General features: G+C 36.9%; 1 protein-coding gene across 1 annotated transcript; it reads right to left on the reverse strand.

The window, feature by feature from the left end:
• Positions 1 to 10,407: 10,407 nt before the first annotated feature.
• LOC104410158 (bromodomain-containing protein 1) lies at positions 10,408 to 11,788 on the reverse strand. Its single transcript, XM_010020245.1, has one exon. The coding sequence runs from the start codon at positions 11,776 to 11,778 to the stop codon at positions 10,408 to 10,410; it is 1,371 nt and encodes a 456-aa protein (XP_010018547.1). The 5' UTR covers positions 11,779 to 11,788.
• Positions 11,789 to 12,626: the final 838 nt, after the last annotated feature.

Raw genomic sequence — 12,626 nt, forward strand, 5'->3', positions numbered from 1 at the left:
TCAAAATGGAGAGGTCAGAGGCTCTTCACAAGGCAGGTACCTACAGAGCCTCTACACGATGATCGTAGTGATATAACAAGGATGTTGTATCTGCTGTTAGACCCTGAGAACCCACTAACTATAGTGCAGTTCTTCGATCACTTTTTTACTTGGTCAGATAAATAACTGAAATGCTTGAAATTTTGACAGACAATACAACCATTCTGGGGAAACACAACACGATTCATCTGCTGCTGTAAAACCCTAGAAGTAGCACACACAGGATACTGATTTGAAGCTCCCACCCTTGATAGTGCTACCACATTGGGAAAGTGGTTCTCACTCACAAAGACAAACTCAGGTGCAGTGAAGCTGAACACAATCATGAACAAAGCACAAAGGTATGCACCAGTCTTGAACAAGCTCCTTTCTGCTACCTTAGCTTGAACTAGATTTGTAAATATTGAAAATAAATTTTTAAACTAGAATTCTGAAATTCTCTGATGTCTTAGAAGAGTTTGCTGCACATTCCACTTCCTTTTTTTCATGAGATGTAATTAAAATAACAAAATACCGAAGTGTAAAAAAAAAAAAAGGTATGTATTTATGTATTTGAGGAAGGTAATGGAGAGCTGTTTGAAGACTTCATAGTTTTGCAATCCAGGATCCGACTTGCACAAGACACGATTAACTGCTACACTACACTGCCGAATCCCCCACGCAGAGAAGCAAGAGTTACAGAACCTTGATCACTTCCCAAACTCACAAACCACCTCAGCAAAGGCATTTTTTTGCTAAACTTTGTCTACTCTCGAACATTTGTTAAGACAAAATTCCCAAGAAGCATCCTGAAATGAATCATATTAAGTGCTAAATGCTTTTCTCTCAAAGCATTTAAGCAATTAAAACAATCAAGCTAAACCCAGAGCAGAACAGTTTTTATACTGTCACTTGCTGCAGCTGGAACCACTATTCTGAGGCCTTAAGATACAGCTCAGTGTGGCTGGTTTTCTCCCAACTTGACAGTTATTTAAAGTAAACTGAGAGGACTCAAAAATTCTTAAAAAGGTGACCGTGCTCCCATGAATTTCAGTAGCTGCTGTTACGTATCTAGTCCCACAAAAGAAGCATTAGGTTTCAGGCTCATAACCACTGCACCCTTTTGACGTTTTGGCACCACCAGTCATGCTCCTTCTTGTTTTTTCCCTTTTGTTCGGCTACATTCCAAGACTACACAGATGTCAAAACATTTTTCAGAACTGTTTTATTTGTGCCACAGGCAAGTGAGGAAGCCAGTACGACTTCCCTTCCCCAGCTCCACTTGTATCCAACTGTAAACCACTGTGGTATGCACTACAAACACGATATGGAGGTACCATGCAATTCCATGCTTGTATTTAAAAAGGGAGAAATCCCTCTTCAGCTGAACCTTTCAAATAGCACCTGCAGTACCCAGCCTCAAACCTTAATTCAGGCCAAAGTGTAAATTACAGCATTAAAACTATGCTGCATTTACAAAAGCAACAGAAGGATGAGGAGAGGAAACTGGTTCTTTTTGAAATGGCAAGACAGATTCAAACAATTTAACTTGAAATGAAAGTTAATATGCAACAGCTTTGGTGAGAAACTTTATCAGCTGCTCTACACTAACCCCCCCCTCAAACAGAGACTTTTAATGGTTAATCTACCCTGCAAAGGGTGATACTCCTAATGCACTGGTCAAAGCATTCAGAGAAAACTGAGTGTTACTCAGTCCTGTACTCCCTCATCTTTTGGATAAATACATAAAATAATTTTCATCAATATTAAGAGATGTGCTCTTCTCACACTGGCTATCTCACAGCTTTCTCCTTCCTACTCACGACCACTTTCCTCTCCCAGTTTCAGTTACATGTCACTGTGGCAACTACGGCAATTGGTTCCAAGAAAAGTGAAAACAGTACTTCTGGTGACTAAGCTATGCGGCAGTTTAACGTCGGAAAGCCAATGAGAGATAATCAGCCCCTTTTCTATTAGTCATCACTAACTGCTCCACAGACCCCATTTTAGTATTACACTGTATCAAGACTTCTATAGCACCTCTCCATTCTCAAGTTGTTGAAATATAAACTGGAGAGAACATTTCCTTCAGCAAGTATATGATTCTGCCAGTATTACAATAGTAATTTAGGCAGGAGGAACTGAATATGAAAATCTTACAGATTAAGCAAGACCAAATATCCACTAAAACAAATCAATTTTTAAACATGAACCAAACATAGTTTAATTACTATACTTGTCCTGAGCCTCCAGTTTCAACAGTTTATTTCACATTTTCCTTTACCAACATATACTCTGTTAAATGTTATTTAGTATCACTAGAGTACCAGTTTCTCTTGACCTATGATAATACCTATAAACAATCAAATGATGTTCCACTTTACTGGGTAAATAAAATATCCCTATTTTCCCACACGAAGATAGCAGATACACTTCTAAATCCTGTCACAACAAAACATAAAAAAATCTAAACTGAACAAATTGCAACAAAGTACACTAAGCTTCAAGAACACTGTAACATTCAAGCCTTGCTCAGCAAAATTCCACAGAACATACCAAGATTCACAGGAAACAGGAAAGACAAAAAGTACATATGAACAATTATAGTAATTCCAATGAGACTGTTAGAAAATAATAAGAAAACAAACAAACAAAAAAAAAACCCCAACCAAAACATCAATCCCAAAACAAACCAACCCAGAATAAAAAGCTATGGAAGTGCCTATTTTGGGAACTGGAATTAATTCTGGGGCCTTGCCAACTGTTCATCCTAGCTCTGTATCCAAAAACTTCAGCTTCTGAAGATGAGAAAGTCTGCTTGGACAGATGAAACCCTACTTATTCCACAGAGATCCTTTGGCAGCAGCTGCTTATCACTGTGTGTAAAACTCACCTTTCCATACAGTTTGGGGGTTTTTCTAAACAGTGGGCAATCTGGTTTTGTTATTCCCTCCCTCAATAAAAATACTCAGTTTACTGTATGATTTGTTGACTAAAAAAAACCAACCCAACCCCAAACAAACTCTTTCCATCAGCTTTAAAAGCAACACCGGCAGATGAATAAATATGTAAAAGCTGGAGTCCATTTGCATGCCTTTATTTCCTTTTGAAAAAGGGTAATGATAAGGTTCCTTTTATAACTAGCCAAAGTCAGCTGTGTATCCAGCCGGGTACATATCAAATCCTGAAAAGGCTGACAATGATTTCATTTAAACTTCTAAGCAACAGAATCCCCATGTGACAAATACACTTTCCTAATTGTAACTGCTTTCCAGATTTTGTATTGAAGATTTGAAAAAATAGGAATGCCCTATTCCTGCATCCTTTCCCTCACTAGTCTAAGGCACTGTTTAATCACCTCACAGTTCTTCCTTTTTAGTGGTATTCTTTAAAGTTCTAGCTATTGAATTTGCCTTTCTCTGCTATGTTAAGAGTCCAACAGTATATATTTTATCTTCTGATGAATCATCTGAAGCCTGAAAGTCTCTCCAGGTTCCTGCTCTTTATTCTATATTTACTGGTATTGAAATAGTATTTGTTAGGAAGCACTTTTTCTTGCTTCACGTGACTGCGATGCCAGGCATCTGTTTTTCACTGGAGCAAGCAGCTTGTAAAGTTTTTCTTGAACTTGCAAGTAGAACATTGTATGTAAGAGTTAAGAAAACGCTATGTTATTTCAGTTAGTTCTCCTAGTTATAACAAGACACTTTGTTCCTATTCTAACAGTTAAGTTTGTGGTCTTCCAAACCTTTGGATAAGGAAAAAACAAAATTAAACCCACCCCCCCACCCCTTGTCACACTGGAAAACCTGTTTAGTCTTCTAAGAAAAATCACATGCATAGATTTACTTCTGCCGCTTCCTATATATAATACTGAGTCATAACTTTTCCTTAAAATTACTCAAAAGATATTTCTGTGCTTCTTTTTTTGTAGTAGTCATAACCATACCACATGTGATTTTGAAATGTCATCTCAAAAGGCTAAACGCACATCAGCAGAAGATAAAAGAAAGACTGTCTTTCTATCTGTAATGTATCTCAGTATTTATCTACTAATTTTTGTTCACTCTAACTTGACCACTGAGTAAGATGAACCACCAGGGACAGTTCTTCAGGCAATGCATTCTGAAACGTTTTTTTGGTATGACACAAGGTACAATACCCTCTAACTGATAAAGAAATCCAGTGAAAGTTCACATAACTAGTGAAACTCAGAAATACTGAAAAATAAAAATGTGAATTTTGATCTTCATAACTGCATAATCTCATATATAATCACTGTGGACTGAAACCCTCAGAAGATGGACAAAAATGCTCATGGTGCACGCTACAGAAATAAGGACTAATTTCTGTTTTAAGCTTCTTTGCACCTTATATGCAAAATAAACAGCACACAGAGACAAAAATAAAATCAAAAATATACAGCATAGTCCTCTACCCATTTTGTAAAAAGGGCATATTTAAATAAGAGTGCTTCCATCCTCTTTCTTTCGGGGGGGGGCCACAAGGGGACGAATCATCATCGGACATCCATCAACATGTGGCTTTTAATACCAGATATACAAGCATCTTCCTCATTATTTTTACTCAGAAGCAAGATCTGCTTTTACAACTTATCTAGTAAGTCACACTTTCTTAAACACATTAAATCTTATTTAATAAGCCAGTGTCAAGGCAAACTAGCTTGAAAATAAAGCTCTAAAGTTACCTTACTTTTTAAAAATACCACTGAGGCAATGCTAACGAACACTGTAGTGGCTCTTTTCTTGATTAAGGCAGAATTAGTTTTTATTTAAGCAAAGAGGGCAGGATGCCATCAGCAGTAATTTCCACACGTAGCCGAAAGGTTTCAAAGTCAATCAATCTTACAAGAAACATCATCAGACGATGACTGCTAGCATCGCCTTCCATTTTACCTAGGTAATTCCATCATCTAATTATTAGATACAGCCATAAGGCATACCTACATCATGCTCTCCTGTAATTAAGTATTTCCCCATGATTTTGTGAAAGTATACATACATTTATATTCAAGGATAAACAGCCAACAGACATTAGTCTGGATGATTTATTTAGCTTTCAATTTTCTTTGCAACACTGGCTCTTGCAGTATTTTTCAATAGCTTTTTAATGCTGAATTTTAAGCAGCATTTCTTATTCTCTTCCCTGACTTAAAAACTTTCTGAAGGGATTAAGTATTCAAAAAAAACCAATACCCTAAAAACCATTAAAATAAATCCCCAAAAGAAACACACAAGCCACGTATATGATTAAGAAGCATCATCCATGAATGCATTCTAACAGAGTCTCAAAGGCCTTGTAAATATTCCTTTCCATTCATACTGTGTTTCATCACTTTTCTGTTTATTTATTTTCCTGGTCCATACTTCATTTTAAAGACAATCAAGATTCCTGTGTTGAGATAACAAGACTATATTCCATTATTTGGCAAGTAAGTTCAGGATAATTCAATTAGGTAAGTGATAAAACAAAAAGGGAATACTGGTTCTGCCTTAAAGACATACAGTAACACAAATCCAGTTCACTACCAGAAGCAATATGCTTTTTAATAAAAAGGTCAACACAGAAAAAACAGTTAATGCGCAGCACATTTGATTTCTAGAGAAAGCTGGAAATATTCCAAGAATCTCAGCAATTTTTGCTCTCAGTTATCTGCCCACTACTTTCATAGGAATCTTTAAATTCTCTTTCAATATGATGCAACACAACTGAAGCACACAACATGGAAAACAACTATAAAACCTCATTCCTATTTATTATGAAAGTGGGGCTTTGCTTTTTTTTTTCTCTCTGTACAAGTATTGCATTTCAAATGCTTTCTTAATTTCAGACACTACAAATACACCATGCAGAAACCGAAACTAAACATGAAAGCAAGTATTTATATACTTCAGAATATTTGCTTCTACTTAACAGAGCTATACTTGCACGAATGGTACTTCAATAAAGCAGATTACACTATTTCAGTGTATATTTTGAAAATATCAAAAATTAAGTATTTTACACCACATTCAATTTCCCCCAAGTATATAGCCACAACAGCCTAGTTTCACACGATCTTTAAAGAACATGAATATTGACACTGGCTTTGTTTTTCATCAAGCAAACGTATTTTAAATGCCTCTTTTGACACAGAAGATCAAGAGATTACAGCAAAACCATTTTATTCGTATTACAGAATCAAATGCTCAAAAATACAACGAAACAGTTTTCAGAGCTAACACTGCAATTCTCCTTTGTGTACCCATCCTACTCAATGGATAAGGCAGCTGTTACAGAGGACAAGGATGAGCAGCATCAGAGGGGAAAAAATAAATCCACAGGGAAGAGATCACAGAGCTAGTACAAGATACCTAACAAAGAAGCTAGATTTAGATTGTCAAGTCAGTCCTAAAAGTTAGAATTTCATAACTTGGAAATCCTGGACCTGCAATCTAAATAAAATAGTCCTACTATTTTATTAGGAGAAAAAAAAATCATTCACGTACTAGGCAAAATTCAACCACCACACATCATCAGTGGAATATGAACACTGCAAGAACAAATGTACCCCTGTCTTCAGGAAAACTAACTGGTGGCAGCAGCAGGTCACTTTTCAGGTGACCATCTGCCAAGAGGTACAGGTGCCCCTCCCATGCAGAGGTACAGTTTGAGTGTCCTTCCCAGTCACCCCCCCCACATAACACTACAGCTCTGACACTTTCCAGAGAGATGGGACTTTTAGTCTAAAACTCACTTCTGCTTAAAAAAAAAGAAAAATAAAGAAAAAAAAAAGAAAAAAAGGGCAAGCTGATGGCTGATGAATGCAAGCAGTACCATGTAAGCAATCTTCAACGGTTTTGTATTTCAAGAAATACTAAGTCGAATTTCCTAGTAAAGAGGTAATGCACTATCTGATGATGCAAATCCTATATGCCTAAGCAGTTCCCCGGTGGTCCCACGTATTATCCTCAGTGCTAAGCAAGTTATTAAGAAGTCAGCACTGACAACATTGGAAACTGAATTCACCCTAAGGCTCTAACATGACCTACCGCACCTCCGGACATGGATACTTATGTACAGACTTTCTAAAAGATAGACAGGTGCCCAGCATTGAAAGAAAGATAGACAGATAGATAGACAGATAGATAGATAGATAGCAAGAAAGAAAGAAAGGGAAAAAAAAAAGAGACAGGAAGCAAGCATTCATCTCTTACCATCCACAGTTAACAACTTCTGATCCTACACTCTAATCAGTAATTCATAGATGATAACCTAAGAGGCCATATACTTAGTTTACACATGACCTACAGAACAACACTATCTATGCAGTTTAACAGCAAAAAGCTTAGAGTATAACATCTGTGTAAGAAACCGTGGTAACTGAAAAGTGTGCAGCTCTCAGAATCAGTAGTGTGGTAACCTGACCTACAAACAAACCAATACGGAAATTAATGAGCTACGAAAGTTGCAATCAAGAAAGTAAACCAAACATCTCCACGCATGCCTTTGTTTCCAGAGATGCTGAAAACACATTAATTTCAAATTCTCTAGGCAAACAGCATTAGTGTTTAAACACCGAGCATGTATGTTTCTTCTCTGGTAATTTAAAGAGCTTAACTGCTTTTCCTTGAGATCTCTGGAAAGGCAAATCACATTTCATCCCCAAGGGAAAAAAAATCCACTGAAAAACAGATTAAAGGGATCATTTAAATGAAGACTCCTATGAAATGGTCCACATCACTCATGATTCTATATGGGTATTTAACTCACACATACACACATGACTTTTTCTAATGCTAAAGAAAGAAAAAAGAATAGCCAAAGAAAATGAGACAACAATTGAGATTTGGGTCTGCAGCACAATCCCTTTTCCTTTAATATACTCATTTCTGTTCTGTTTTTAATTCAGGTATCAGTTTTCCAGGACTAAGCAAATTCACATTACAAAGAGTGCTTAAGCAAAAGTCTCTCTCAGCTGAAGAAAAGCAATTTATAATAAAGCCCAACTTAAGTTTTAAACTATGTCCATCTTTTTTACGCTTCTGACATAGAATATGGGAACTATATACATGTGCCCAGCGAACAGGAAACTGAGCATAAACAGAAGCTGAATCTCTCTGCAGCCTTGAAAAGAAATCTAATCATGACTTTAAAAAAAAAAAAAGGAAAAAAGGTCTTTATATTTCTGCTCCTGGCATGTAATGACACTTAAAAAAAAATAAAACCAACCACAGTATCATTTTAGGATCTGTTTTTTTATGAAAGGTACCAATGGAAAGAACATACATTCTAATCCTCAACTCTCACTTAGTTCATATTCTTTCTTACTTGGTTCTAAAAAAGCAAAACAGAACAAAAACATACTACACCCACCAATCAGGACTGTCTCAATCAAGACAAAGCCAAGTTCTTTAATACCAACTCCCCCCACCCACAGACAACAGTACCTGTTTAGAAAACAGTATTAGTTGCTTACTAACAATGTAAGTTTTTTTGCAGTGTACGACTAAACAAAAATACCATTTTACCAAGCAAATCATAACAGAGAACAGTGTAATCAATCTGATGTTTGTAAACAACACTGGGAACTAAAGGCTGTTTGTCAATGTCAGTAAGTAGGTACTCACATTAACAAAACTTACTAGGAGTAAGTACGGACTGCAGTCTCAAAACATGCATTTATGTAGGTTAATTTAACCAGCCTTAATTGTCCACTACCTGAGACTTAAGAGTCGGCTTTCAAAAAACCATCATTTGCATTAAGAGCCCTCACTGTCCTAGCCTTCAGTGCCCTGTCAATACAAACAATGAACCTGCACACGGAACACAAAACAGTTCCTGTTCTCAGAAACTTTCTAAACTACTGTTCTAAAATCAGTAAGAATTGAATTCAAGGGCTAAACAAACATACTGCTGTTTTAAATGCTAGGAACTAAACAAATACTCCATAAAGACAAATTTGGTTTTAGTCCCAATAATCAAATTTTGCATTTCTTAGCCCAGTATATTATGTCTCAAATGTCCAGCAAAGCCAAAACTGTATCTTTCCACCACAGAGCTTTCTGGCATTGCTAAAATCCCAGAAACACTGCTGAAATGCATCTCAGATTAACTGGAAGAAATCTGAAGACATGCTACTGTTCTTTTAACTTAAGATATAGCTAAGTTAACTCAAGTTCATGCTGAGCTTTCAAACTCCTGAAATAAAAATATTAAGAATCTTCACTTTGCTCTGATTCTGTTATTACTTATGAAAACATCACTTGAAACATCCCTGCTTTCTAATGTGTCACTTCACTAGCCTCACCAGATCTACAGCTGTCTACCAGCCCCCCAGTCACCACTGTTAAAATACAGGAATATGGCATGCTAAATGTACAGAGCAATTTCAATTCACGTTCATGCTTTAAACTTGCACTCACATAACAAAAGCTCCTGCAAGAACTGTGAAAGACACACTAATATAAAAATCATCTTAAACAGAACTTCTTACGAAGAGTAACTTTTTGTAAGCAAAGACAAGATCAGGGTTAAAACTCCTTGTCATATGCATTAATTCATGTTTGTTCTAACATAAACATTTTACTAAAGTTGTAAGGCAGATATTTGATAGCCCTGTAACTTTATTTTATTTATTCCAGGTTCCAGGACCAAGATGGCATTAAGAAAATAACTTACAATCACTTACTTGCTAACTTTTCAAAAAAAAAAAAGGTACCAAATTCATCCAAGCCTTGATAAGCACTACTGTATTTGCAAAAGGAAAAAAGCAGATTCAGAAAAAACCTTCTGAAAACTTCCTGTGCGCAGCAAGGGAAATGCTGAAAGGTTTTTTGGCACTACTTACGTAGATAGTACAGTAAAAGTTTATACTTAATTTAGGCAACATCAGCAAGATTCAAATCTTACATATGCAAATGTAATCTTCATTTGGGGCTCTTAAAATTAGGAGTAGTTCAGATTCCCAAATTATGAATACAGTTAACCTTGAGCTTGGCTGTTTTTCTGTTTTGTTTTTTATCTGAAGGTCAACTCCATACGCCATTCTGAATTCACTGATTACTTCTCAATATACAGTGACGAAAACAACTGAACACACAACATAATTTGGTCTGACCAAAAAACCAAAAACAACGATGACAAAAAAGACGTTTCTGAGGACAAAACAGAGCACTTGACCACTTACTGATTTCTCTGGGGAACATACTGCTTTTTTAATGCAATTTCACAAAAGTACCATGTACTTAATTTACATTAATCCTCTGAGTATGGCCTCTAAGGAAAGCATATAAGAAACGCACAAAAACTTCAAGTTGTTTTGTAAAAGCATTGGTTTAAAATTAAACAGGTAATTAAGTAAAGGTTTCTATCACTTGGATGGTTTGCTTACCTCTGGGGAGGGATATAAGGAGCAGATACCGTTGGCATAACTGTACAGGGTTCAACCACTGTTTTCTTGGCTTTTTTTGTCTTTTTTCTGACTTTTGATGTAGACCTAGCAGTTCTGACTGATCCCTCCTTTCTACAAACACCATTTTTAATTTCAGCTTCTCCATAAATATTTAGAGGTCTCCGTGTGCAACCCGGTGGAGTATGTACATCGCAATAGGCAGTCTTTTTTACAGAAAATGTTGTCCCACTGCCAGTTAGTTCTTTCACAGGTTCCATTTTCATATATAGACCGGCCTTTTGAGCACATGTCACATGGAATGCAGTATAGCAGTTTGCTTTGTGGCACTGGATGCAGGCACCAACACCTTTCTGTTTACAGAGGTAGCACGTTAACTTCCATCTGGCTGGGGGAATGTTCCTGACACCATCAATTGGCTCAATAAAAACTGTATTGGCAAATCCAACTTCTGGAATCCACAATGCACACACCACGTGTCCCCAACGATCATCATCTGTCTTTTTAAAGGCACCTCCCTTGTTTGGGCACAGCACACAGTCTACAGGCCGCGAACGGGACTGCAGACAGTGTCTGCAGAGCCACTGGCCCTCAGGTATATATGGCACCCCATAGCATTCCTGATGTACTGCTAAATTACACATATCACAAAACAGGATTACATTGCTGTTCTGACATTCACCATCCATGCATATACAACACACCGCATCTTCATCAATTAAAGACTGATGATCACCCTGTTTTTGGTTCTCACAGTAAGACTCTTTTTCAAACCTATCCATAAGGAATTCAAACATATTTTGTGAAACAACTGACACTCCATCACTTTTCCGCTTCTCGTTTATTATTTCTAACCACGCATAATCTTCTTCATCCATGTCATACTCAACTTCATTATCAAGTTCTTCTGCTGACTTCTCAATGAATTTGTAATAAACTGGAGGTCTCCGAGGAGCTGAAGGGGGACTGTACTCAACAATCCGTACTTTTGGTTCCGGAAGAGGAGTTGTTGTAGCAGGTATACCGTGTGAGCTTGGAAGAGCTTCATTTTTCTTTTTCACTTTGTTATTTTTATGCCGTTTGCTTCTTAGACATACTGGTGGTCTTTCACTATTTTCTTTATTGCTGTTGCATTCACTCATTTCCTGTGCTGTAAGATCATCTTCTAATATAATCTCTAAAGGATCAAAGATACTGATCCTATGCAGGCGACCTTCAATTTCTATTTCAACCATTCTTTGAGCTTGAGCATACGTCAAGGTTTCTCGTGTGGGGGAGTGCTTAATACTGCATGGGGAAGAAGAATGCCTTGCTGCCGATACTCGATGACATCTTCCTTTCCTCCTCATTTGGTAATGTTTACCTAGAATTAGAGCAGCAGTTAATATTATGAACTCTTAACAATCATATTAAAATATTAGTTTTGTTATTGCAAGAAAAAAACCCTTCAATTCTATAGCTCACAACCTATTTACTTATTAAAAATGAAAATGCTGTCACCATTACTTAATACGACTGCTCACACCGGTTTGTCCAAATGTCACTAATGATAAATAGTTCTCCCTAATAACACCTTCTGTAAGTAAACACAAAACCCTTCACACAAAAATCCTACAGGAGACCTATCTGTAAGACCTCTGCACAAGAAAAAACATTTCAGAAGTGCCACAGAAAAAAGCTTACGCTAGCTACATTGTAAGAAAAACTTAAATATAGTAATTCCCAAACCTTAAGTGTGCCTGCAGTTTGAATTTTTTTCCCCAACAGCAACGGATTACTTTCTCCAGATGCCCTCAAAACAAGTAACATAACTGCAGTAAGAAAAACAAGTTTTCTCCTCTTTTTTTTTTTCAAGTGCTATCTGAAACACTCATGTTACCAACCCAGCTACTAGAGCCATACTTAAAGCTAGAAAAACAGGCATACTTCCAAATTTGGCAAGTATGCAGTTTGACAGCTCTTTACTTTTTCACTTTTCTCAATTCTTAGCAAGCCTATTATTCTTTACAAAATGACAAGAACACAATTAACATGCAGTGCCCCATATGGCGCAGTATGGACTGCAACTAGGAAATATTCCACCTGTAAAGCAGGCTGGACTTACACAAAATCACACTCCTTGCACATCAGTGTGTGCGTGTACACACCCCCTTCTCCTTTAAGACATTCTTCAAGAGTTCTGCTTCCCAGAGGAACT

The sequence above is a fragment of the Nestor notabilis genome, unplaced genomic scaffold (assembly GCF_000696875.1).
Source record: "Nestor notabilis isolate BGI_N333 unplaced genomic scaffold, ASM69687v1 Scaffold35218, whole genome shotgun sequence".
Taxonomy (NCBI): domain Eukaryota; kingdom Metazoa; phylum Chordata; class Aves; order Psittaciformes; family Psittacidae; genus Nestor; species Nestor notabilis.